Below are 23,622 nucleotides of genomic sequence, written 5' to 3'. Positions count from 1 at the left end.
CTTGGCAATAAGTAACCCAACTATTGGTGTAGGTCTGTACTACACATGTTGGGAGTGACTGAGCAGCCAGACTTATCTCAAGAGGGGTAAATGTGAGCCGTAGAGACGTAGCATAGGGATTCACAAATACAAGTATTCAAATAACACTTCTACTCAAGTTTTTCTAGTAAAATAATTATTTAACAGTCCGTTTTAAATCAGCCTTCTTTAGAAAGTCTAGAGGACTCCGGCACTGCAGTTTTAAGGCCAGCAGCGGCAATGGGCTCTTTCCAAATCAGCGGCACTTCACGATTTCAGCCGCGGTGGGCTTCACTTGCTTCTGGGGTTCAGCACTCTGTTGAGATGGCTCAAGCTTGGGTCGTCCTGCTTTGAGAGGGTCCTTGGGATCTTCCTGGAGCTCCGGTCCGGCTTAAAGACGATGCACTCGTTTCTGGTGTTACTGACCCCTGGCACTCGATTCCAGCAGCAGCAAGGAAGTACAGCCTGCAGTGAGAGGGGTTCCAGCAAAGTGCGTCTTGGGGTCAGTTGGTCCCACCAACCCAAGTAAGAAGTCGTCTGTTCTGGGCTTCTCTAGTCAGTACGAAATTTGGAGCTTCAGCACTGCAGCAGGGCTTCACCGGGCAAACCAACGGTCCAGGAGGGCGAAGCATGCTTCTCTTCCAGTTTCTTTCTTCGGATGTTTCGTCTAGTGGTCGACTCTGCCTTCTGTTCAAGAGACCTAGCCTTTTATGCAGGTTTCTCCCATTCAAACACAGCCCAGCTGTCACTCACACAGGTGGGTGGCTGTCCTCCAAGGACAGCCAGCTAATCACCTTTGGGTGCGTTATGTAACCAAGGAGACTAAAGACAGGGAGTTTCAGGCACCTCCCTTGTTTCCTAGCCTGCCAGGCACACTGGAGCCAGAGGCGGGCTTCAGCAGTGAAGCCCGCCAAAGGCAAAACAAACAAAAGGGTTAAACCTGGTTTGGCACGCAGAGTAAAAGCCAAGAAATACCTTGCAAGCAAGAAATGGCGAAAAAAGAAGACTGCAGTCATTTTGACAAGAGAACCCATGGTTGCAATACTGCTATGGTAAAAATGGACAGTGCTAGGAAAATTAAACTACTGCCACCAGTCATTAAAAGTAGTGAGGGTAACATAAAAAATGTTACACGAGTAAGTAGGAAAAGGGGCTACTAACACCCCAGTACTTCCACCTAAGATGGGCTGTACTGGACCTACAAGTAAAGTCAATTTCACTTTACTACTCTTGGGAACAATAGTTCACCCAAGAGAAGGTGTTTAAACCTTAAGAGAAATCCAAACGACTTTGCTGTGACACTGCACTGAAGAAGGTACGGTGTGTCACAATACAAAAGGTGATGCCGATGGAGTTTGTCAGACCTCAAAACCAAAAGAACGAGTCCAAATCAGATAAAAAATACATGAGGGTGAGAAAAAGGTCTCTGTCATTCCAGGATAAAAATTTAAAGTCCTACACTCCAGCAAAAGAGCCTGAAGGGAATTAGCACAGAAATTAGAATTCTCCCTAATGCTGACTTTTATATTGTGGAATCCGCACACCTCACCTAAGGGAAGTGCTGAGGGGACACAATGTATCCCTGTGAGAACAGCTTTTGTGAAGTCCAACTAAGGATTTAGCGAAACTGGTCAACTGAGATAGTACAAAACTCCACTCTTAGTATAAGGCTGTACCACCTGTAGTAGTAGTAGACCGAGCAGCCAGGCTTCTCTTAGGAGGGAGAGAGGACTGTAGAATCAGTACAAATAAATTGTAATAAAAATATGGTGGAAAGACAATGTATTGTACAAATAAACGGTTTATTTAAATATAAGCCAGCCCAGTTAAATCTTTGGGGGAATAAGTACTATCACAGATCATACAAACACATTACCAAAAACACAACACTTGGCTTGAAGGTACACAGACCAAAGCATATAACCTTATTTGGAACACCTAACATTTGTTCTTGGGAAGTCAAACCCAATAGTTACTTTTGGGTTACTTACAGTAATACAGGGTAGTAGACTCTAGCAGTTGTACCATGACTCTCAGCAAGAAATCACATAGTAAATCAACTGGACATTATACTTTACAGAATAGTTGGGCACCTGCTCCAGGAGCAGTATAAACCTATAACTCTGAGTCAGGATGACAGTTGTTCTAGGGTTGTTGGGTGTAATATACAATTACACTTACATTTGTCTGAACTATTACACTATTTGTGGATGGCTCAAGGCAGACCAAGGTTAGCTACACCTATAGAACACTTCAAGGATGGCACACGGCTATTCTAGGGAGATAAAACCTCATGTTGTAATATACTATTACAGTTCGATTTTTAGATCAGTCCAACACAGATTAAGGTAAGCAATAACTCTAACGTGTTTTAGGGTGGTACAAGCTAACACAGTGTAAGTAAAAACCTATACACTTTTCAAAAGGAGCTATGTGCAACTTGGAGGTAAGTATAACCTAAGGCAGACTTATTCTGGACAGGCTAACAGGAAGTCAGGGGAAGCAGAATGTCATTATTTCCATTTTTCTAAGCCGCCGGAAAAAATCGGTCTTTTGGTTAGGTGACCCACAAATATCGAAATAACCCTTTTTTATGTCTCTCCATAGAGTATAGTTGAAGTTATAGTTTCCTACAACTTTTGGGCTTAGGCTGGGTTGCTCCCCTGTTAATTTCTATTTCATGTACTTGGGTGAACTACAGTTTCCAAGTAGTAAAGAGGAATTTTCATCCCCATTTACATGTTATATAGTAAGCCAGCAGATCCCACCTTAAGTGGCGTGCAGGGGGATACAATGTATCCCCTTTCTTACCTAGTAACATTTTGCAACACTGCCACCAACCATTCAAGGAAACTTGCAAGTGTAACTACATTTATGACTTTTTAGTCTTCATTATCGCATGCTGTTCATTTGGCCTCAGAAGGGCCATCATTTTGCTAATATGGTGGCCCCCTTCTTTTTTCGCCATTTCTTGTGTGCTTGCTGTTTCTGAGGTCTCCCCCCCCCCCCCCCCCCCTGGCATTCTAGGCGGGAACGACCTCAGTGGCTGTTTTGTCTTCTGCAGGATTTCTGTGTATTGCCCACCCAGCCTCCAGTGTGTCTGGAAAGACAGGAAGCGAGGGAGGAGTCCAAAACTGTGCAGTCCTTTCTTTCACCTTGCCTGACAGGAACAACTAGTGGGGGTTGCAGCTACGCTGTCCTGATTGGACAGTCGGACCACCCCTGGCTGTAAAATGCAGGGAGAAAATCCAGAAATTGTGCTGTAGTTCCTGATAAATACTCCGAACCCGGAAGCTGCTGACAAGTGAACACTGGAGCTGAAACTGAAGAGAAAGATTAAGAAACGACCTCTTTAGTGATTTTCAGCGAATGGAGAGCCTGCTGTGTAACCAGATCCTGCTGCCTAAGCTTTCCTTCCAAGCAACCTGGGGAACCAGAAAAGGACGACCCTGATCCAGAGCCTGTTGAGATCCATTAGACTCGAAGGACATGCATTTTGAGCCATCCCACATCGTGCTGCAACCTTGCCGGGCTGCAATACCCTGCAACCTCGAGCCAGTGTGCAGTGCAGTCTTCCCAATTCTGAATGAGGCTAAAACTTTGGTGTCATCCTGCAGGACCTCCAGAGATGTGAATCGAGTCCGAAAAGTCCCCTCATCAGAGTGCTGGACGGTGCAAGTGACGAGAATCTAACCAGCAATATTCAGTCTTCTGGCTCCTGAAAAGGGTGCCAAAACCACAGAGCCACATCCTGCCATGAAGAAACTCTTGCCTGGAGCCTTCCAAAGTCCTGTCTTCATGACAAAGGAATACATTGACTGGGTTCTGGCTGCAGATCCTGATGACTTCCTGCTGCAAATCTTCTGTGCTGAGGTACTGTTTTGGCTGGGGTACTTACCTTAAGCCTGTGTGATTTCCGTAAAGCTTTTGAGGTATTTTCTGTGATTGGGAGTCCTCAGGGACGTCATTTCACCAAAATACCAAGGGTAGCAGAAGTGACCTCACATGACCCTTGACCTCTGGTGGCATCACAGGAAGTGATGTCATTTGAACCCACTCTGAAGTGATATTGCAGGAAGTGATGGAATACGACCTTTCACCCCTTGACAAAACAGGAAGTGGCATCACATATTGTTCCTAAGTTTGAAAAATATGGTTACGCTATTACTATAATGTGATGCCCATATCATACAAGAATGGGTCGCCATATGTATCATAAAGTGTGTTGGTACTCATTTATCGACCTTAGCGGGATGAAAGGCTGAGTTGAGGTGTGTAAGAACAGAGTACATTAATGACTCACTCCCGGAAGTGTGCCTGAAATAAACCTTTGAGTCTAGCAATTATTGTATAGAATTCCAGAAAGACTCATTATTTTATATTCCTATTCTTTTTTTATTTAGGGTCACTGCTGAAAGTGCTACACTTGTGGGACCCCTGTTCTTTTTAAAAATATTATGATTTGGAGAGACCTGAACAAGAAAGCCAGCCACTCCAGAAGCAAAGAGCCACGTGGCGCTGGCCACAGCCCAGGAGTGTCCATTAAAAATACATTTATTTATATCTTTTGTTTTGGGGGTAACAAAGGAGACCTAGGGGGTCGCAGTTGCGATCTCTAAATGACGTCCCTGGGAGTCCTCTCATCCAGTTCACCCAAGCCCACTGCTGGAGTCCTCCTAGGGTGTCTTTTCAGAAGTCACTGGACCCTGACTAACTTTAAAGTGAACTACGTACTTGTTTGAACAGTCTGCCACAGGAACTCTGACTTTGACTTACAACAGAAGCCTATCTCACCCTACCTACAGCTGGCAGCTAGACCACTAGGATCCCTCTTGTGTCTCAGAGAGAACTCCTGCAATAGACTAGGGAAGGACAGGATAAGTATAAGATTCTGTCTTGAAGAAAATTCCGTGTTTGAAAAGTACTTACTTGTGAGTTAGTTGGTAACTGTAACTCTGAGAGGGAGCAGTTACAAAGGTTCTTACTTACCTTGAATGCGTGTTGTGCCATTCTGTTAAGGTTGTTTTACTCACCTGTGAATTGGTTGTGCCTCTTCCGCAAAGTAATGCTATTGGCTTCACTGACTACTATCGTGTAAGTTCACTAACTGGGCTTTGCTTTCCCAGGTCTGTTTTATACAGTTTCTAAAACAGTTTTAGGTTTATACCTACCTTAAAGCTGCTGGTAGCTCCTTTAAATGCATAGGGGTCTTACTTACCTTGACTAGCTGTGTGCAATTCTTAAATAAGTCACTGTGGGTTTTACTAACCTAGGTCTGCCTTGTGTCATCCTAAAATAAGTTAGAAAGTTATTTGTTACCTTAGTCTGTGTCCCACTGACCTGAAAAGCAACTGTAATAGTATATTACAACATTAGGTTTTACGTACCTAGGATAGCTGTGTGCCATTCTTAAAATGTGTTCTATAGGTGTAGCTGACCTTGGTATGCCTTGTGCAATCCTAGATTAGTGTAAAGAGTTATTGCTTATCTTAGTCTGTGTTTATACTGAGCTGAAAAGCAACTGTAATTGTATATTGCACCAAAAGGTCTTACTCACCTAGTATAACTGTGTGTTATCCTGAAGGTGGTTATAGGTTTCTAATTCTCCTTGAATGAGTGTTCCACTATTCAGAAAAGTAAACATTCAGGTTGGTTTACTAAGTGATTTCTTAACTAGGTGTCACTGCACAACTGCTAGGGTCTACCACCCTTGTATTAGTGAAAGTAATCAACGTGACTGATGGTTTTACTCCCCAAGAATAGTTGTGGCCTATATTAAATGTGTGTGATAAGGTCGGACTTCCCTAGAATTAATGTTGGGTATTCTGAAGAATGTTTATGCTTTGGTCTGTGTACCTTCAAGCATTGTGTTGTGTTTGTATAATGTGTTTATGACTCTTATGACAAAGTATTTACCCCAAGACTTAACCTGGCTTAATTTTATTTATAATAAACCTTTCATGTTTATAATACTTTTGGTTGTAAGTGTTTCTGTTGAACCCTTGGTATACTACAAGTTCTTTGTACCTTCCTACCTCTCTTTCTCCTGAGATAAGCCTGGCTGTTCTGTCTACGCTACCATATACTCAGGTGGCGCAGTCTTATAAAAAAAAAAAACAGTGAAGTGTTGTACGTTTTCAGTTGAATGGTTTTACTTAGCCCTTAGTTGGACTTCTGAAAAACCTTCCTAACACGCCCAGTCAACAACCCTTTTTGAACTTCATGTGCAATACTCCACACCTACCACTAGATGTCGGTCTATGCAAAGCATGTCAATATAATCAGATACAAGCATCAGAAATAAGATTACAGTAAGTAATGTGTGCTATAGATCGGTTTGGGGTAGTAGTGTAGGTGAAGGGGGCAATGGGGAGGAAACAAAAAAATGACCTCAAAGTAATTTTTTTAGGCAACATTACATGGAACCGTGGTGAGTAATGTCTGATTAATTAAACTTACTTGAATTAACCTGCTTGTCTTTTTAAAAATGTTATATTGTTTGTTTCCAATTGTGTCTATTGTTGTACAGCATATAAATTAGTAATGCTGGAGAGCAGGAGTCATTAAATGGGCGATCTGGTATCTTTATCTGCTGTTAAAATCTGTTTCTATTCTACTGTCTCCCCTACCCTTCTTTATGTTTAAGACTAAGACTGAAAGGGTGAAATGTTAAGAGCAATTTTGTTTGAAATATTGACTAAGCCCTCATTGATGCATTGATTATTTCCCCAGGTAACACTCCCAAGCAGAGCACACCATCCAGAGATTTAGATCTTTATGAGGAACTTCTAACTGAAGAGGGCGCTGCGAAGGAATCCTCATTTAAAAATGTATGTATCTACACAGCTGATAGTTACAAGACTAACAAGATTAATTAAAGTACATCTCACATGGCTAACCTATTGTGCAGCCAATGAAGCAAGTGTATAGCAAATATGTCATTGCAGTGCAGTTGGGTTGCAACATTGAAATAATGTTTTAACTTGTGGCGGTTTTGGTAGAGAATAAAAACCACTTCATCTCCCAAACTAATGCAGTTGATGCCCATCTCGAGAGACATTTTTGAGAAAAATATTATGTTGTGGCCGGGGTTGTATGGTTTTCTTTCCTGTTGCTTTCAAGCATACCCTTTAAACAATTTGTGTGTCTGCCTGATCTTTGCTGCACCTTATGGATCATAGACCAAGTAGTGGCTGTATAAAACCAAGCTGATACTGTACTCCAGTCTCCTGAGCAAATCGCCTGACTACCTTTTGTTAAAAGTGTATGAATGTCCAAAATCTGTCTGGTTCTTGATCAAGCGTGCCGCGTAGTTTGCAATACAGGGATGCTAGTCTGTTACATAGCCTTTTCACATATGTACACAACATTTTAAGTGTTGTCTTGTGCTACACAAGACAAGGTTTGAAGCAATTCAAATAGTTAAAAACACAAACTAGATGTCTGGATCTGTATGTAGATCAACTGTTATGCATCTATCAAATGCACCGAGGAGACCTGCACCCACTTGGACCTCTCCAAGCTTTCAATACCAATGGTTTATTTTCAGATTAATACAGCAATCGTTTGTTTTTTGCTCGGGGTGTATGTCGGGGCATTTGTGGGATCCACTAATAGGCTTACCTCTCTGACTCACCAGTGGGATCCCTCTGCCCTAAACCAGGCATCCCTAAAGTCCAGTTTTTTCCAACTAGCTATTGGTAGTGTTAGGACAGTTTTTCTGAAGTCCAACTAAGGGCTTAGCAAAACCATTCAACTGAGACAGTACAAGTCTCCACTCTTAGTATAAGGCTGTACCGCCAGAGTATATGCTAGCGTAGACCGAGCAGTCAGGCTTATTTTAGGAGGGAAAGCGGGCTGTAGGAAAGTACATGGAAACTGTTGTATACCAAGGATTCAATAGAAACACTTAAAACTAGAAGTATTATAAAAAATAAAGGTGTATTATAGATGCAATTAGGACAAGTTAAGTTTTGGGCTAAGTACTTTGTCATAGTCAAAAACGCATTATAAAATCGCAACACAATGCTTAAAGGTACACAGACCAAATCATAAACCACCTTCAGAATACCTAACAGTAATTCTAGGGAAGTCGGACACCATCATACACATTTAGTATAGGCCACACCTATTCTTGAGGAGTAAAACCATCAGTTACTTTTAGATTACTTTAAAGTAAGTCAAGGGTAGTAGACCCTGTCAGTTGTGCAGTGACACTCTGCAAATAAATCGCACAGTAAACCAACCTGAAAGTATACCTTTCTCAACAGCGGAACACTCATTCAAGGAACAGTAAAAACCTATTACTGTTATTCAGGATAACAGTTATACTAGGTGAGGAATACCTATTGCTGTAATATACAATTGCAGTTTCTTTTCAGCTCAGTGGAACCCAGACTAAGGAAAGCAATAACTGTTTACACTCATTTAGGATGCACCAGGCAGAACAAGGTCAGCTACACCTCTAGTACACTTTTACAGAATGGCACACAGCTGTTCTAGGCAGGTAAAACCTAATGGTGTAATATACTATTACAGTTGCTTTTCAGGTCAGTGGGACACAGAATAATCTAAGCAAGAACTTATTTTAGGATGGCACTCAGTGTTAGGGAGATTTATCGCTATTGTGCTTCATCCCCTCTCCTACTGAGACCACCACCAGCAGCTTCTGCTGGACTTCTGGACCTTTTTTTTAAATTCTGAATGAGTAGTTTTTTCTCCACTTATTCTTAGGGGCTCTGTCTTTTGGAACTCTATTATTCGTATTCTACCTGTAATATGGAGTCTGTCTGCTCCATACCTCTTAAAGCTATCTGTGTTTTACTACTGCAGCACACAGCACCTTAGGGGCAGTGTTGCTGGGGACCCTTAGGGTCCTCATTTAATATTATTTTTCTATATCGTCAATTAACTACCGTTCTTAGGATAGAGAGATACTTAGTATCTCTACCAAAACTCTATAGTCTGAGAGATTGGCACACTCCACCTTCAGTGGAGTGCCAAGGGATGTTTAGTTTCTCCCTTCCCTCTGCTCCTGTGATGTTTTAGTCACATAGACAAACACTTAAATATGGCTGGTGGCAGAGGGCGTGTTCTCCCAACTATTGTGCATTTTCTCTTACGCAGGCTATGTCCATAGCCTCGGTAGAGCACAACAGGGGCACCCAAGTACCAACTTGGGGCCTCCCTTTTTTTCCCACCATTACTAGTGTGGCTGTTCTTTTTTTTTTTAGCCCTTCTACCATTCAGAGAGGGGGAGGTCTGTGTGTGTGTGTGTTTTGCCTTAGCGGGAACCAGTAGGTATCCCCGTCTAGGCTTCAGTGTTTGGGCAGGCAGAAAGTGGGGGAGGATTCTTCCACCCCCCCTGTCCTTTGTCTGCCAGAGTGCCTCAATGGGTCCAGCTCCCACAGGGCGGGGTCTGGCTGTCCTGATTGGTCAACCAAATGCCTCTTTCTGTAAAATGCTGAGCAAGATTGCAGAGGAGTGTGTGCTGAAGCTGTATAAAAGGTGAGGCTTCTGGAGTGTAAAGCAAGTCGACCAAAGGAAACAGAAGTAACGGAAGAAGACGACCACAGACACCTGCAGGCAGACCCTTTGCAAGACCATGAAGCGACCACTGCTGTCCTGACCAAGTTTTCTATGCGACAGAGGAGCTCCGAAGAAGACTACTCCCTTCCCTTTGGCTGGTGGGGAAAAAACCAGCCCTAAGAAGAACTTTGAAACAAGCCATCTTCCGAGGTCCGAGTGCTGCTCCCCATTTCGAGTGCATCGTCGTGGAAAGGCCAAATCTGTCAAAATCTTTGCTGAAACCATAACAACACTACAGAGATCCTATCCAACTACAGGTCCTATCCAGATCCCCTCACCATAGTGTGTTATGATATGACATTTATAGCGCGCCTATACACAAGTGTTTCAAGATGCGACAAGGCAAGGGAGGGGAAATGGAGGGAGGACAAACACAACATTTTACTAGGCCTAGTGACATTGAGATCACACGAGTGCAAAGGGATCGGGAAGGGGAGAAGTGCGGAGGGGAGGGGGGGCTTGGGAGGATGGACAAGTGCAGGACAAGGAATCAGGAAACAAGTAGTGCAGCCAACGGGTGGCAAGTGTGGGTGTTAGAAGTGCAGACAGCAAGTGTCTAATAAGTGCAGGAGAGGGAACTGTAGGGTTACAGATACAGACTACAAGTGCAGGGGGTGCCAAGAGGCAGTGCGGGTTTGCAGCTCAACAGGCAGGGGCCTGGGCCCGAATTCAGATGTTTTCCAGGTGCGTGTATCAGACAGGAGATCAGCCGGGAGAGGAAGAGAGAAGGCAGATGCAAAGAGGACGTTTTGAGGTGCTTCTGGAACCAGAGATGGTTCTGCTCAAGTTTCAGAGAGGTATGGAGGCTGTTCCAGAGGGAGGCACCAGCTGAGGAAAGAGATCTGCCCCCAAAGTGTTGCTTGGAGATGCGACTGATCCTCAAGGAGTTGATGGTGGAGGAGCGAAGAGCTAGAGTAGGAAGATATTTTGGTAGACCGAGTTGGAGATATTGCGGTCCCAGGCCCCAGAAAGCCTTGTGGACGATTCAGAGGGTCTTCATCTTGATCCTTGACGCCACTGGGAGCCAGTGAAGAGATTTCAGTGGTGGAGAGATATGATCCCTGGGCTTGAGGCCAAGGACAAGTCTTGCAGTCCTGTTCTGGATGAGTTGTAGAGGATGGAGAGTAGAGGTAGATAGATCTAGAAAGAGGCTGTTGCAGTAGTCCATTCTAGAGAGAACCAAAGCTCTGGAGATGCTGAGCTTCTAGGGCAGGAGGGAGTGAGGAAAGGAAGAATACCTCTGAGGAGGTGCAGCAGATAGTTTGACTTCTTAGCGACATCAGAGATGTGAGAAGAAAAGGAGTGTGTGGAGTCGAAGATTACCCCGAGGTTCTTAGCCTCACAGGTAGGAGCAGGAGAGGGCCCAGAGTGGGCGGCCAGGGAGTGAGAGGAAAGGAAGGTGCTGGCGAGCCGATGAGGATCCCCGCCTTACTGGCATTAAGACAGAGATCATTGTTGGCACACCACTCCTGGATTGCGGACAGACAATCTGGGATGAAAGAGGGTGAAGAGGCGGCTGAGGGGGAGCCTGAAAGCAAGCGGAGTCATCCGCGTAGCACTGAAAGTTGGAGCAGAGAACAGCTATGCGGTGGGTGAAAGGTGCCAGGTAGTGGTTGAACAGGCAAGGAGATAGATTAGACCCCTGGGGAACACGACAGGTAGAGAGAGCGATAGAGGAAAGGTAGGACCCGAGTTGGACCTGGGAGGATTGGTCAGAAATAAAGGTCAGTCAAGCCAGGGCCGGATCAGTGATACCTAGGTTGTCACGGAGCCGGTTGAGCTGGATGGAATGTTTGATGGTATCAAAAGCATTAGAGAGATCGAGGAGGATGAGGACAGAAGGATGGTTGGTGTCAAGGTTTGAGAGCAGGTCGTCGGGAGAACAGTTTCCGTGGTTCGGGCCGCTCTGAAGCCAGACTGCAGGAAGTGAAGAAGATTGACCTGGCGATCCGTGTCCTTTGTTGGTGCTGCTGAAAAGGCGCCAACAGGGCTGAACAGGCCCACCGGGACACCGGGACGTTCCCCGCTAGGCCTCTGTGTAAAGGGCCTCTTTTCTTGCTTGCGGGGTTCTTTGCGGAAGGATACAAGAATATATTGGGGAAACTGAAGCGGATCTTGGACAGCCTGGGTGGTTCGCTCTTAACTGGCTGCAGCCTGCTGCTGGCTCAGCCTGCTGCCTTTCTGCGGGGCCTGGGCTCTGCCGGCCCGTGGCTCGCACCAGCGTATTTGTGGGGAAAGGCCCGGGCTGGGCATCAACATTCTGCATGTGAACTGACATGCGCATGTGCACCATGCTGGAAGCCCGTGCCGAGTCTGCCAACCTGCTGAGACAGTGTGCTCGTAGTCCGAGGGCGAGGTAAGCTCAGGCGCTTTCTGCCCTTGCTGCTACTATATATTCACTTATTCAGGTGCCATTATTTTCTTTTTTTTTCATTTTGCGATGGGTGGGCTAATCAATCTTTCACTCTCACCTGGCAGCTGCTTGAGAAACAATGATTGTGCAGTGCTGATGCATTCCTTTTAATGACCGATATGACAGTGTGATAAATAAATGGTACACATTTGAGCCGCAGCTAGAACGTAGTTGTTTATTTCAATGCTCAAATAAATTGAACATTAAGTTCATGTGGCATCTGGATTGGGGTTTTTGTGTGCGACTTTTTACATTTTTTCTGTACTTGCTTAGGCTTTCTGTCTGGTAATGATTTCACCTGTCTGTATGTGGTCGGAGATGCCGAACTGTTGGTTATGATTCTTTATGGAGGTAACAGCGGAATGGGGGACGTACTGAGTGTGTTACTGTGGTGGTTAACTTCAGCACTCTGGTCCTAAACTGCAATCATGCCCCCCCATCACTTGCTGTCCACTGCAGGTCACAGGTGCACACATGGTCTAGCACCATTGGACACAGCCTCTTGTAACCCCCTTTGCGGCACACTGGAATGCAGGGATTGTTACTCGGCAATGCAGTGGCAACAATACATGTGAGCCATGCCCCAGTGTTGTTAAAAAGTATAAAAGCATGAAATACAGCAACGGTTTGGTGGCACTTTTGTATTCTACACAGTTGGAAATGTATGAATATATAAAAATAGACATATTTGAATTTATTTTATTTGTAGTGCGCACCTTGCCCCGGGACATCTGGGCGCATGCTTAAGAAAACTTAGTTTACAGGAAATGGATAAAATTTACATTTCCAAATATTTGCATAATGAGGAAGGCCGCAGGTCAAAATATACAGTGTATACAGTCAAAACAGTGAACAATTGGTATGAGTGAGAAAGCAATAGTAGGATTAAAGAGAGGCGGATGAGGCATCCTGTTCATGTAACCACCGTTTAGTTTTAGTTTTGAAGGAATGAAAGAAAGGAATGTTTCTGAGAGCATTGGGTAGGGAGTTCCAAAGCTTGGCGGCGAGGACTGGGAAGCTTGACCCCCCTGCTGTTCGTAGCTTGAAGCTAGGAATAGTCAGTGTGTGAGCCTGAGCAGATCTCAGGGGTCTGGTTGCTGTATGTTGTGTGAAACGTGAGGATAGGTAGGCAGGGGCTGCGTCGTTCTGTGCCTTGTGGGTGAGGCTGAGTACTTTGAGGGATATACGGTGCGTGATGGGTAGCCAATGTAGGTTACGTCTGGTGTTGGAGATGTGGGAGCGCCTGGGTATGTTAAGAGCTGCCCTTCTAGCGTTATTCTGCGTGACCTGGAGTTTATCAAGGTTTCTGTGACTAGTTCCTAGGTAGAGGGCCTTGCAATAATCGATCTTAGACATGATGAGGGTTCTGGCGAGAATCAGACAGTTCCCAGGTGTCAAAAAGGGACGGCAAGCTGTAATCAATTTGCTCTTATAGGATCATGCCGAGACAACTGCGTTGGTTTGTCGATTGAGAGATAAGGTGGAGTCTAGATATATTCCAAGAGTTTTTGTAACGTTGGAGATTTTGATATCGTTCCCGTCAATAGTGAAGGATGTGTATTTAGGGTCAAGTTTTGTGAGTTTAGGTTGAGAGCCTAGAACGACTAGCTGTGTTTTTTCATCATTGAGGCAGAGCCCATGATGTGCCATCCAGGCCTGGATGACGGTGTAGACTGCATTGAGAGCTTTAGCGTCGGTTACATAGTCGCTAGTGATAGGGATGGGTATCTGGGTGTCATCTGCATAGTTTGTGTAAGAGACACCCAGATAGTCAAGTATATCAAAAAGCGGTTTGGTAAACACGTTAGACAGTGGGAGATGCACAAGAACCTTGTGGGACTCTGGACGGGACATGGGCCGGGTCAGCTGCGGCTAGAGAGGAGAAAACTCTCATAGTTCTGTTTGATAGGAATGAGCTGACCCAAGATGTGGCTGTGTCTGAAAAGTGGGCACCATTCTTGAGGTGATGGCAGAGGATTTGATGATCGACCAAATCAGAAGCTGCTGAAAGATCGAGGAGGAGCAGGAGTGCCTGCTTGCCCTTGTATTTAAGAACCTCGATTTGGGTTTTCAAATCAATTAAGGCTGTCTCAGTGCCGTGTCTAGGACGGAATCCAGATTGTCTGAGCCCTAGTAGGTTGTTGGTTTCAAGGTAAGCCTGGATTTGGATATAGGCTGCTCGATCAAGAATTTTGAGGAGGTAAGGCACTGTGGTAATAGATCTGTAGTTAGACTGATTACTGGGATCAAGAGTAGGTTTTTTGATTAGGGGGATGACCCAGGCATCCTTGAGGTTGTCGGGTACGGTGCCCGATTCGAAGGAGGCATTGTTGAATGAGCTAATGAAAGGGACGAGATCACGTGCAGCATCCTTAATGACCGGTGCAGGACATGCATCACCATGGCAGTTGGAAGGTTTGAGCTTCGTAATGATGTTTTCAACTTCCATTGTGGTGAGAAGCAGAAAGGGTTTGAATGAATGTTTGGGTGAGGCAATTTTGTAGGAGGGGGGGATTACTAGTTGAATCCATGAGATGATTTTTTTTAATGTTAATTTTGGCTTGGTGCATGGCAATTTTATCAAGCAGAGCCTTTTGTATGTTAGAGCACCATTCAGCGTCAGGTGTGCATGTAACGAGTGGGGCAACTGGGGACTCTAGTTCCTTGAGGATCCTGAAGAGTTCCCTAGTATTAGATTGGGCTTGAATGATCCTCTTATTATAAAATTCCTTTTTTGCAGCTAGTATAGCTTCTTTGTATGTAATGAGTCTAAGGTAAGGTTATTTTTGTTGGATAGAGAGGGTAAACTTTTCCAGTGAGCCTCAGCTTTTCTTTTCTCTTCATGTAGGTCGCGTAGGTGTGGAGTGAACCATGAATTGAGGTGGGGCCGTGGTTTTTGTTTGCGCAATTTGAGGGGGGCGATGGAGTTGAGGGCTTTTAACTTAACACGGTTATAAGTATCTGCCAATACAGTGGGGTCCGTGCAAGGGGAAGACACTTGATTAAGTAGGGGGAGGATAAGAGGGAGAATTTTCTCAGACGTAATATCCTTTTTGTTGCCTGTGTAAGTGGGAGGGGCAAGGTTGGGTTTATCTGTAGGTGGACTGGCATTAATAGAGAATATTTTGTGGTGATCAGACCACGCACAAGGAGACGCAGAGGTAACGTTGAGTGCACAGTTCGTGTCTGCAATCCAGTAAAGAGTGCGGGCCATGATATGGGTGGGCTTGCTGACATGTTCGATAAGGCCGAAGTCCTCTAGGACACTTTCTAGGTCAGTGGCTTTAGTATCATTTGCATTCTGGTAGCCTAGATTGAGGTCTCCCAGTATAATAATTTGAGAATTATACTTGGTGCTAGTGGCTAAGATAGATGATATGTCCTCTATGAAGGAGGAGGTCGGGCCAGGTGCCTGTATATGAGGTGCACAGTGGCTGTGTGATTAGGTGATATTGGCAATTAAATAGACTACTGTCTATTAAATTGCCAATCTCACCTAATGAGGTTGCAGGCTGTTAATGGCTCTGCGGTTAAGTGAGCTCTTAAATATGAAAGTATTAAAAAATATATTTTGCACTCTTTGGTTTTGCCTCTATTGGTCAGTAGCCCCATTTCTTTGTGCCCTCTTACATTTCTCGACCCCCTAAACCCCTTCCCCTGCTATGATTTTCAACTCATGGAATATATATCACACCTTCAATAAAAACCTATGTTTTATACTGCTTAATTTCTCTAGCTTCGTGTTTTTATAGAGAGCTTCACTCTACTTATCGATGTAGTGACTCAGGAAGGATGAAGGGGCCACTTACTAGTTCTGAACAGGCTGAATACGGATTTCTGGCACAAACTCTTAAACCCCCTGAGCTTGTTTGCCCGCAAATGAACTGACATTAATTTCAAAGTTCCCTCTGAAGTGTGTCCTGGTTGCAACGCACACTGTGGCTGAGTGAGGGCCTGAAAGATTATTAAAAAAAATATATAATATGTATCTGAGAAGAGTGCAGTGAGCAATGAATGTTTCTAAAAGTTTATAACGATGAAGCATCATATACGGTGCATAAAGCACATCAAATAATGATGTTTAATATGAGTCATAGGGAGGGTTCTGTGAGTTGCAGAATGCTTAAATATAAAAATCTGTAATGGATAGTAGAGATGTTTGCGGAACTCTCGCTCTCTCTTATTCAGTCTCTCGTCAACCGTGAAGCGCAGTCTCACTCTGCTAGAAAATGTATAATATTTGGGCTTATCCCCCGTGGTCTTGCTGCTCTTGCATGGTTGAACCAACCTCTGCCGCCATCATTGCATTACCAGCCTGTGCCAATAGTCCATCATGGACGGCCTAGCTCAGCAGGCTGGCGAAGGCCAAAACTACTGGTGGTGTCCATGATTGTAGCATTGTTCGGCCTGTGCCGGACCTTGGTGGAGAGACAATTATTTCACAGTTGGTAGGTGGATAAGTCCTTATTTGAAAATAGTCTTGATTTCAGATATTTGTTACTGAGATTTACATTGTGGACTGTGTGGTTGCCCATTATATATGTGTAGAGATGTGCAGTGTGCGTACCATGGCATTTCTTATATATTTAAAATGACTGTGTTTGCCTCTAAGTGTTATTCACAGATCCTATCTGGCCGATCTTCTCACCCTCCCAACATCAACTTCCTGAATCCTACTGTCCATTTTCTGACTCTATGGTGCCTTTTGGGACACAAAGCTTGTACATGTTGTTTGGTTATTTACCCACGCATTGACTGCCCATTGCCATGCTAACCTCCGTGGCCATTTCCACCCGCTTTCTGCCCCTCCCCACCAAAAGCACATCCTCTTGGGATGTTTTTTAGCTAGTTTAAAGCCTTGCCGTCAAACTTTGTGCTTGAAGTGCCTGCCAGTGCTTTCTCAAAGCTGTCTTATGAGAGTTAATGACTAAGTGCTACTGTTGTAGTAAAAATGTCAACCAGGTCTGCCTTCAGCCACTCAATTTAAAAGCACTATGCCGATCCTTCACTGAAGTCCTGTTAAAAACAAGCATTGGCAAAGCCAGCAGTTTGAGGTTGTTTATCAATATTAGGCATTCACCAGGCACTGCTATTATATGCCCAGGTACTCTCCCCACTTTGCAGGTGCTACAATCCAGTTAATACCACTATGGCAGTGCCTGGCAAATGCCTTTCCCATGCCTACACAAAAGCAAACCTTTTGGCATTGCCAATGCTTGTTTAAGAATGCCTTTTTATCTGTGTACCCTTCCCAGCATGGGAATATGATGAAATGGATTAGGGATGCATGTTGTCTGGTCACCTTTAATAATGGATGAATTTGTTTTTCTCATCTGCAAAATGTGTAATGTCCCAGATCGCTCCATCATTGAAGAGCTACTTTGAGAGATCATGAATTTATTTAAAACCTACTTTTTTAATCCATACGTTAAAAACATGCTTTACATGCACTAATGTGGACTAATTGTATTCAAAATTATTTTTTAGGGGATACTCCCAATCCCCTCATTGAATGGTTGGGCTAAGGCACTGTGCTTGCTCGTTTACTGAAATATGGGGCCAATATGAAAAAAAAATTTCAGGGCCACTGTTCCCAGTTCGGCCCTGGGTGCCAAAGCCGCAGAGTGAACCAAGAAGTTGCTGAAAGTCGTGCTGCAGGTCCTTCCTCGAGACTGCTGCTGAGAGACACTGTCCATTGTCCTGCACCAGACCAAGGAATCTGGAGTTCTGGTCTAGAGCTGCAACATCGCAGTGTATCCGCTGTTAGGGAGAATTTTCATTTCTGTGCCAATTCCCTTTAACCTTGAAGACCCCAACCTCTTTTGCAGGACTCTGGACTTTTTTTTCATTTTTATTCCTGAGTGAGTGGGACCTTTTACTCACTCACTCACTCACTCACTCACTCACTCACTCACTCACTCACTCACTCACTCACTCTCCTTCCTTATTATGATTTGTTGTGTTCCTTACTGTTTTATGGAGTCTGGTAATCTCCATAGGCATCTGCTTTTGCATTGTGACACACTGCACCTTTTGTGCAGTGCCACTGAAAAGTCTCTTGGACTTCATGTTTAACAACATTTTCTTGGATGAACTACTGTTCCCAAGAATAGTAAAATGATCCCTGTCTGTCTGACTTACCTTTAGTTTATGGGTCCAGCACACACCACCCTGTGTGGAGTGCTGGCGGGGGGGGGGGGGTTTAGATAGTAACTCCTTTAACCCATTCCTCGTCTAACATTTTGTTACTCTACCTCACTTGCATGGCTGGTGGCAGTGGTTTCTTTTTTACTAACTAGTAACATGTATCTGCAGGCTGATCACCTCAGCTGCATTCCAGGACCCAAGGGTGGCCATTTTCTCAAAATGGTCCCTGTCTTTTTTTTCACCATTTCTTGTTAGTTTCTTCTAGGCTTTTACTCTTGTTTGCATCAGGTTTGAGTCCTTTGTGCGCTTTGCTTTGGTGGCCTTCAGCCCTGAATCCCGCCCAGGCTCCAGTGTGCCTGGAAAGGCAGGAACTGAGGGTGGGGTCCCTAACCTTCCCTGTCCGTAGTCTCTGTGTGCCTTGGTGAGACCAGTTCTAATTGGCCGGCTGTCTGTCCTTGAGAGCCACCCTGCTGGGTGATTTGACAGCCTATGGCTGTGAATGAGTGGAAAATTGCATAAAAAGTGAGGTTTTTGGGACTAAGAGCAGAGTCGACCACAGGAGGACAACATCCGAAAGCAGAAGACGCCAGCAGCACCGTCCTGGACCGCAAAGTTCCCGGTGAAGCCCTGCAGCTGTGCTGACCCCATTTTTTTTAATCAACAGGGTAGACCAACAAAGGACTAGCTGGTGGGACCAACTAGCCACGAGACAAACTATTTTGGTGCAACCCCCGACTTGCTGCAGCTTTTCCAAGGCTGCAGAAACCCAATACCCGGGGTATCTCGACCACCTGTGAGTGCATTGTCTTCCGAAGTCCGAATCCGGCCAAATCTTCATGGGCATCCAGAGGACACTATAAAAAGAAATCTGCGTCCAGAGTCCCCTCACCAGAGTCCAGGTCCGAGGGATCAAGGAAATCGTAACCAGAGCATTTCATTCTGCTTTGGTGCTGGGAAAAAGGTGCCAAAACCACAAAGAGCTGTCGAATCGATGGAAATCCATTACTGCCGAGTCCCTCTCTTGAGTGCAGCCGCAGGAGCCCGCCAGACGTCCTCCCTTTTGTCACCACAACCAAGAACCAGGTACAAGGGTCTACTGCATGGCATCCTGAAAGCATCCAGCTGGAACAACCTTCATTTCAAAGGTACTGTGGTCCTTGGGGGTTGTTGGGTAAGAATTTGTGGAGTCCAACTGGTGAGGACTACACAAGACTTATCTTGGTATTAGGTAACCCACCTTTTAATATAGGCCTGTACTACATAAATTGGTAGTGTAACTGAGCAGCCCGGCTTATCTGAAGAGGGGTAATGTGAACTGTAGAGCTGTACAATTGAAATCAGTAAGTACAAGTAGCCAAGTAAGTTATATATACATATTTATTTTGAATATACACAAGATTTAAATAAGCATTATTTAAAAGCTTTATCTTCTATTAACATTCAATCAAAGTTTGGATTCAGTTTTTAAAAGACAATAAAAGTTGGTAATTACTTTTGTTATGCTAACCCATGTTCCAGCATACGGAGTGACTTCAGGGAAGGTCATTATTCAGGAAAGGTCAGTATTGCATGTATTTCAGTTACCAATTCAGTTATTGAGTTGTAGAAGGAAAGGTTAGAATAAGATTTAGAACATACATTCAACAGTTTGTAAAATAATTGCAATCTCCTAAAGGGAGGCAGGTAAATATTTATCCCAGCAATAATCGTGTCAACAATTATAACCTATGAGGGAACAAGTACGGCTGAAGCCAATAGTTCTGATGCACCTCTTAGATTAAGTCTTGAGAAAGTTAGTAAGTTCAGAAGAAATCACTGTAACTCAAGTGAGCTGCTTTGCAGAGAGCACAAGCTGTTAGACCAGGGCAGGTGAGTTTAGATCAACTCTAAAAAGTACTTTGCAAGACAGGGAGCACAATTTATGGCTTAAAGGTGAAAACTCCAAACCCCACAGTAGCTGTGATTTGAAGAAACATTTGCCAGCTGGATTCCTCCTTGCTACAGCTTGGCAGACCCTTGTTCCTGGATCTTGGTTGTGGTGACGAAAGGGAGGCCGTCTGGTGGGCTCCTGTGGCACTACTCTGGAGAAGTACTCCTCCCCAGGAATGGATTTCTTTTGTTTCAGCTGTACTTCTGTGTTTGGTGCCTTCTCCTCAGCATCAGTGAAGGACGAAAACTCTGGTTGGAAGAAGCTTGCTCTCTCGGTCTTGGACTCAGGTGAGGGGACTCTGGATCAAGATTTCCTGCTTCGATGGTGTCCTCTGGATGCTCACGAAGATCTGGACGGATTCAGACATCGCAAGACGATGTACTCCTCAATGGTCACAGGACCCCTGGAATTGGGATTCTGCAGCTCTGGTGTGGCACAGCAAGTAGGGGGTTGTGCCAAAAGAAAGCTTGTCTGGAGGCTCGTTGGTTCCACCAGCCTAAGGGAGGAAGTTGTCTCGTATGGATCTTCCCAGTTGATTTGAAAACTGGGTTAGCACAGCGGCAGGGTTCACTGGGCACTTTGCGGTCCAGGGTGGTGCTGCTGGCATCTCGTCACGTCGTCTTCGGTTGTTCCTCTCCAGTGGTCGACTCTGCCTCTATGCCCAAAAACCTTGCTTTTTATGTGATTTATCCCATTAATTCACAGCCTATGCTGTCAATCACACAGCAGGGTGACTGCCTTAGCCGGCCAATTTTCCAGAAACACTGGAGCCTAGGCAGGTTTCAGAGCTGAAACCCACCAAAGGCAAAACACAAAGGACTCAAACCGGTTTCAACTAACAGAGTGAAAGCCAAGAAGAAACTAACAAACAGGAAATGGCGAAAAAAGAAGATGGGCCATTTTGGGAAAATGTTCACCCATAAGTGCTGTACTGCAGCTCAGGATTAAGCCTGCAGTAAAACATGCACACTGGTAGTAAAATGGAACCACTGCCACCAGCCATTTAAAGTATGTTAGTTTAACAAAAAAAGTCACGTGAGAAGTGGGATAGGGAATTACTAAGTAACCCACAAGCACTCCACATAGGGTGGTGTGTCCTGGTCTCAAAGAGAAAGGTAAGTAAGACGGGGATCATCTTACTACTCTTGGGAACTGTAGTTCACCCAAGAGAATGTAATTAAACATTAAGAGAAGTCCAAGGGACTACTTAGTGGCACTGCACTTAAGGTGCTGTGTGTCACCATGCAAAAGCAGATGCCCATGGAGTTTGTCACAATCCATAAAACAGGAAAACACCAAAATCATAGTCGGGGAAAAATACCTGAGGGAGTGAGAACAAGGCCCCACTCACTCAGGAGGAAAAACATCACAAGCCCTAAATCCAGCAAAAGAGCGGTGAGCGAGGGGTGGGGTCTCTAAGGTTGATGGGAATTAACAGAGAAATTAAAATTCTCCCTAACGGGGGTATTTTATCCTTTTGCCATTTGGGGTGCTTCCTGTCTTTGGGATTGCGATTTAACCCTAAACTGAGTTGACCTCAGTTACCTGCATTTGCCTTACAGCTTGTGCTTCCTAAAGGTGACTCCTCTTGAGTTGCTGTGATTTCACTTTTGAACATTGACTATTTAAGAATGTTTTTTCTAAGAAGAAGAGCATCTGAACTTTGACTTTGACCATTGAATTTGGCTGTCCTGGCTCTTTGGCTTTGGCAGTGCTTGTTCCCTTACAGGTTTTAATTGTTGAACACTTTAATGCTGGGATAATAGACTGCCTGCATCCCTTTGTGAGAATCTAACTGTTCTTATAACCCACCGCTTTGTTCTGATCTAACCCTAACCTATCCTTCCTTAAATAACTCAATACTGCAAAGGTCATAGTATATAAATGCTATACTGACCTCAACTGACGTCACCTCCAGGTGTTGGAACATGTGTAACATATGAATGAATTACTCACCTGCTTTATTGTTCACTTTTTAATTGAATCCTACCTTGGGATTAGTGTTACAGCTAATTACTGCTTTTTAAAGAATGCTTTAAATAGATGTGTATAAATAATGTATTATATAACTAAATGTTTAATTGGATACTTGTGTTCACTGATTTCATGTACAGCTCTACAGCTCACAATACCCCTTTTAAGGTAAGCCTGGCTGCTCAGTCACACTACCAATTAGGGTAGTAGAGGCCGATATTAAAAGGTGTGTTACCTAATACCAAGACTTAAGTCTTGTGTAGTGCCACACCAGTTGGACTGCACAATTCTTACCTAAATCTACCACAAACGTTTTCTTCAAACCTAAGGTACTGTGGGGGGAAAAGGTATTGCTCGTTTTATCCCTGAGCGTCGCTCCAGAGCGTTGAAGTGCACGTTGAGATGTCCAAGGCAACCCCTCTTACCTCGGACTCAAGCTGCTACTTGTGTCCCTTTAACGTGTCCTTTAACAGGGCATCCAACGTTGGTTAATTCTTCTTGTATCTTCTTTCCTATAGACTAGAAAGTATCCACAAGAACATTTGGCTTCTGCTACTTTTCAAGACTTTAAGCCTCTCCAAACTGCCTTTCAGCAAGGTTGCGTTTTGGACTTTAAGACCTGCTGTGCATAGAAACTGCCTCTAGTTCCTGAAGCTCTGCTAGGATCACAATAACCAACTGTTTTCCTACCCATAAATCACTGTTTTTTATGTGTATGCTGATTAAATGCAATTACCATATTACTTTGTGGATGCGTGTTATTACCGTTCGTACGGTAGACCTGTCCACTCCTGTAACAATTGTACACGCCCAGCAACTACCAACTAAGAAGTGGCCTTTTGAACGTATTACCACTAAAGTCTTGCCTCCAAGTGGGATTTGTGAAAACTCCCCTAACCTTGACATGCTTGGTTCACAATTTTTGTTTTAAGCACAATCACTTGATTGGCTTCCTGATTCTGCTGTGTCTTGTAATGCATTGTTAGCAATTCATTACTGCAACATCAATGGAGAACATGTTATATGTAAAATGAAGAATTGTCTGTTTAATGGCTTTGTAAAAACACACTCATTTAACATTGTTCTTGGCATGGCATTTATGAATGAATGCGTTGAGTGATTTAACAGTACCAGTACTAGGTTTCTTAGTTAAAACAAAAGGCCTCAAAATGCACTCCACACATTCAGAGCAGTGCTTGCGGCTGAAAGCAAAAGACATTTTTCAAAGCATCCCCCCGTGCAAAGCAGTGTTCAAAACTGTGTCTTTGTAACAGCTGTTATTGTGTGCCTGTTAACAATTGCATGTGGTGCCGTTCATATCCTGTTGGAATGTGAATTTTATGGTATTGGTATAATGGGCCTCTGGCATGTTCAGTACTCGATGGGAGCTCTCAAGAAGAAAGACTTGTAGCTTGCTCAAGGACTACGTGCAGTATTTCAACACTCAAAGGAATATTTTTACTCTGTCCAATATCATTAAAATGCTACTGAAAGGTTTTTCTGAGATTGAGTGAATGGTTCAGTATAGTAGGCATCAAAGCCCTTAGGTAGC

The 23,622-nt window shown here is 44.2% G+C and overlaps 1 protein-coding gene across 4 annotated transcripts in view; it reads left to right on the top strand.

Annotated features, from left to right (window-relative positions):
* Window positions 1-23,622, top strand: part of CASP8AP2 (caspase 8 associated protein 2) — a 558,668-nt gene that overhangs the window by 198,490 nt on the left and 336,556 nt on the right. For all 4 annotated transcript variants that reach the window (XM_069606478.1, XM_069606480.1, XM_069606477.1 and 1 more), the window contains one exon: window positions 6,751-6,848. In XM_069606478.1, coding sequence (XP_069462579.1) covers window positions 6,751-6,848 — 98 coding nt within the window. The remainder of the gene's footprint in view (window positions 1-6,750; window positions 6,849-23,622) is intronic.

Source organism: Ambystoma mexicanum, chromosome 4p (assembly GCF_040938575.1).
Source record: "Ambystoma mexicanum isolate Mex_15411 chromosome 4p, UKY_AmexF1_1, whole genome shotgun sequence".
NCBI classification, from domain to species: domain Eukaryota; kingdom Metazoa; phylum Chordata; class Amphibia; order Caudata; family Ambystomatidae; genus Ambystoma; species Ambystoma mexicanum.
The sequence above is the reverse complement of the archived record's forward strand: the minus strand, read 5'-3'. Positions and strand labels throughout refer to the sequence as shown.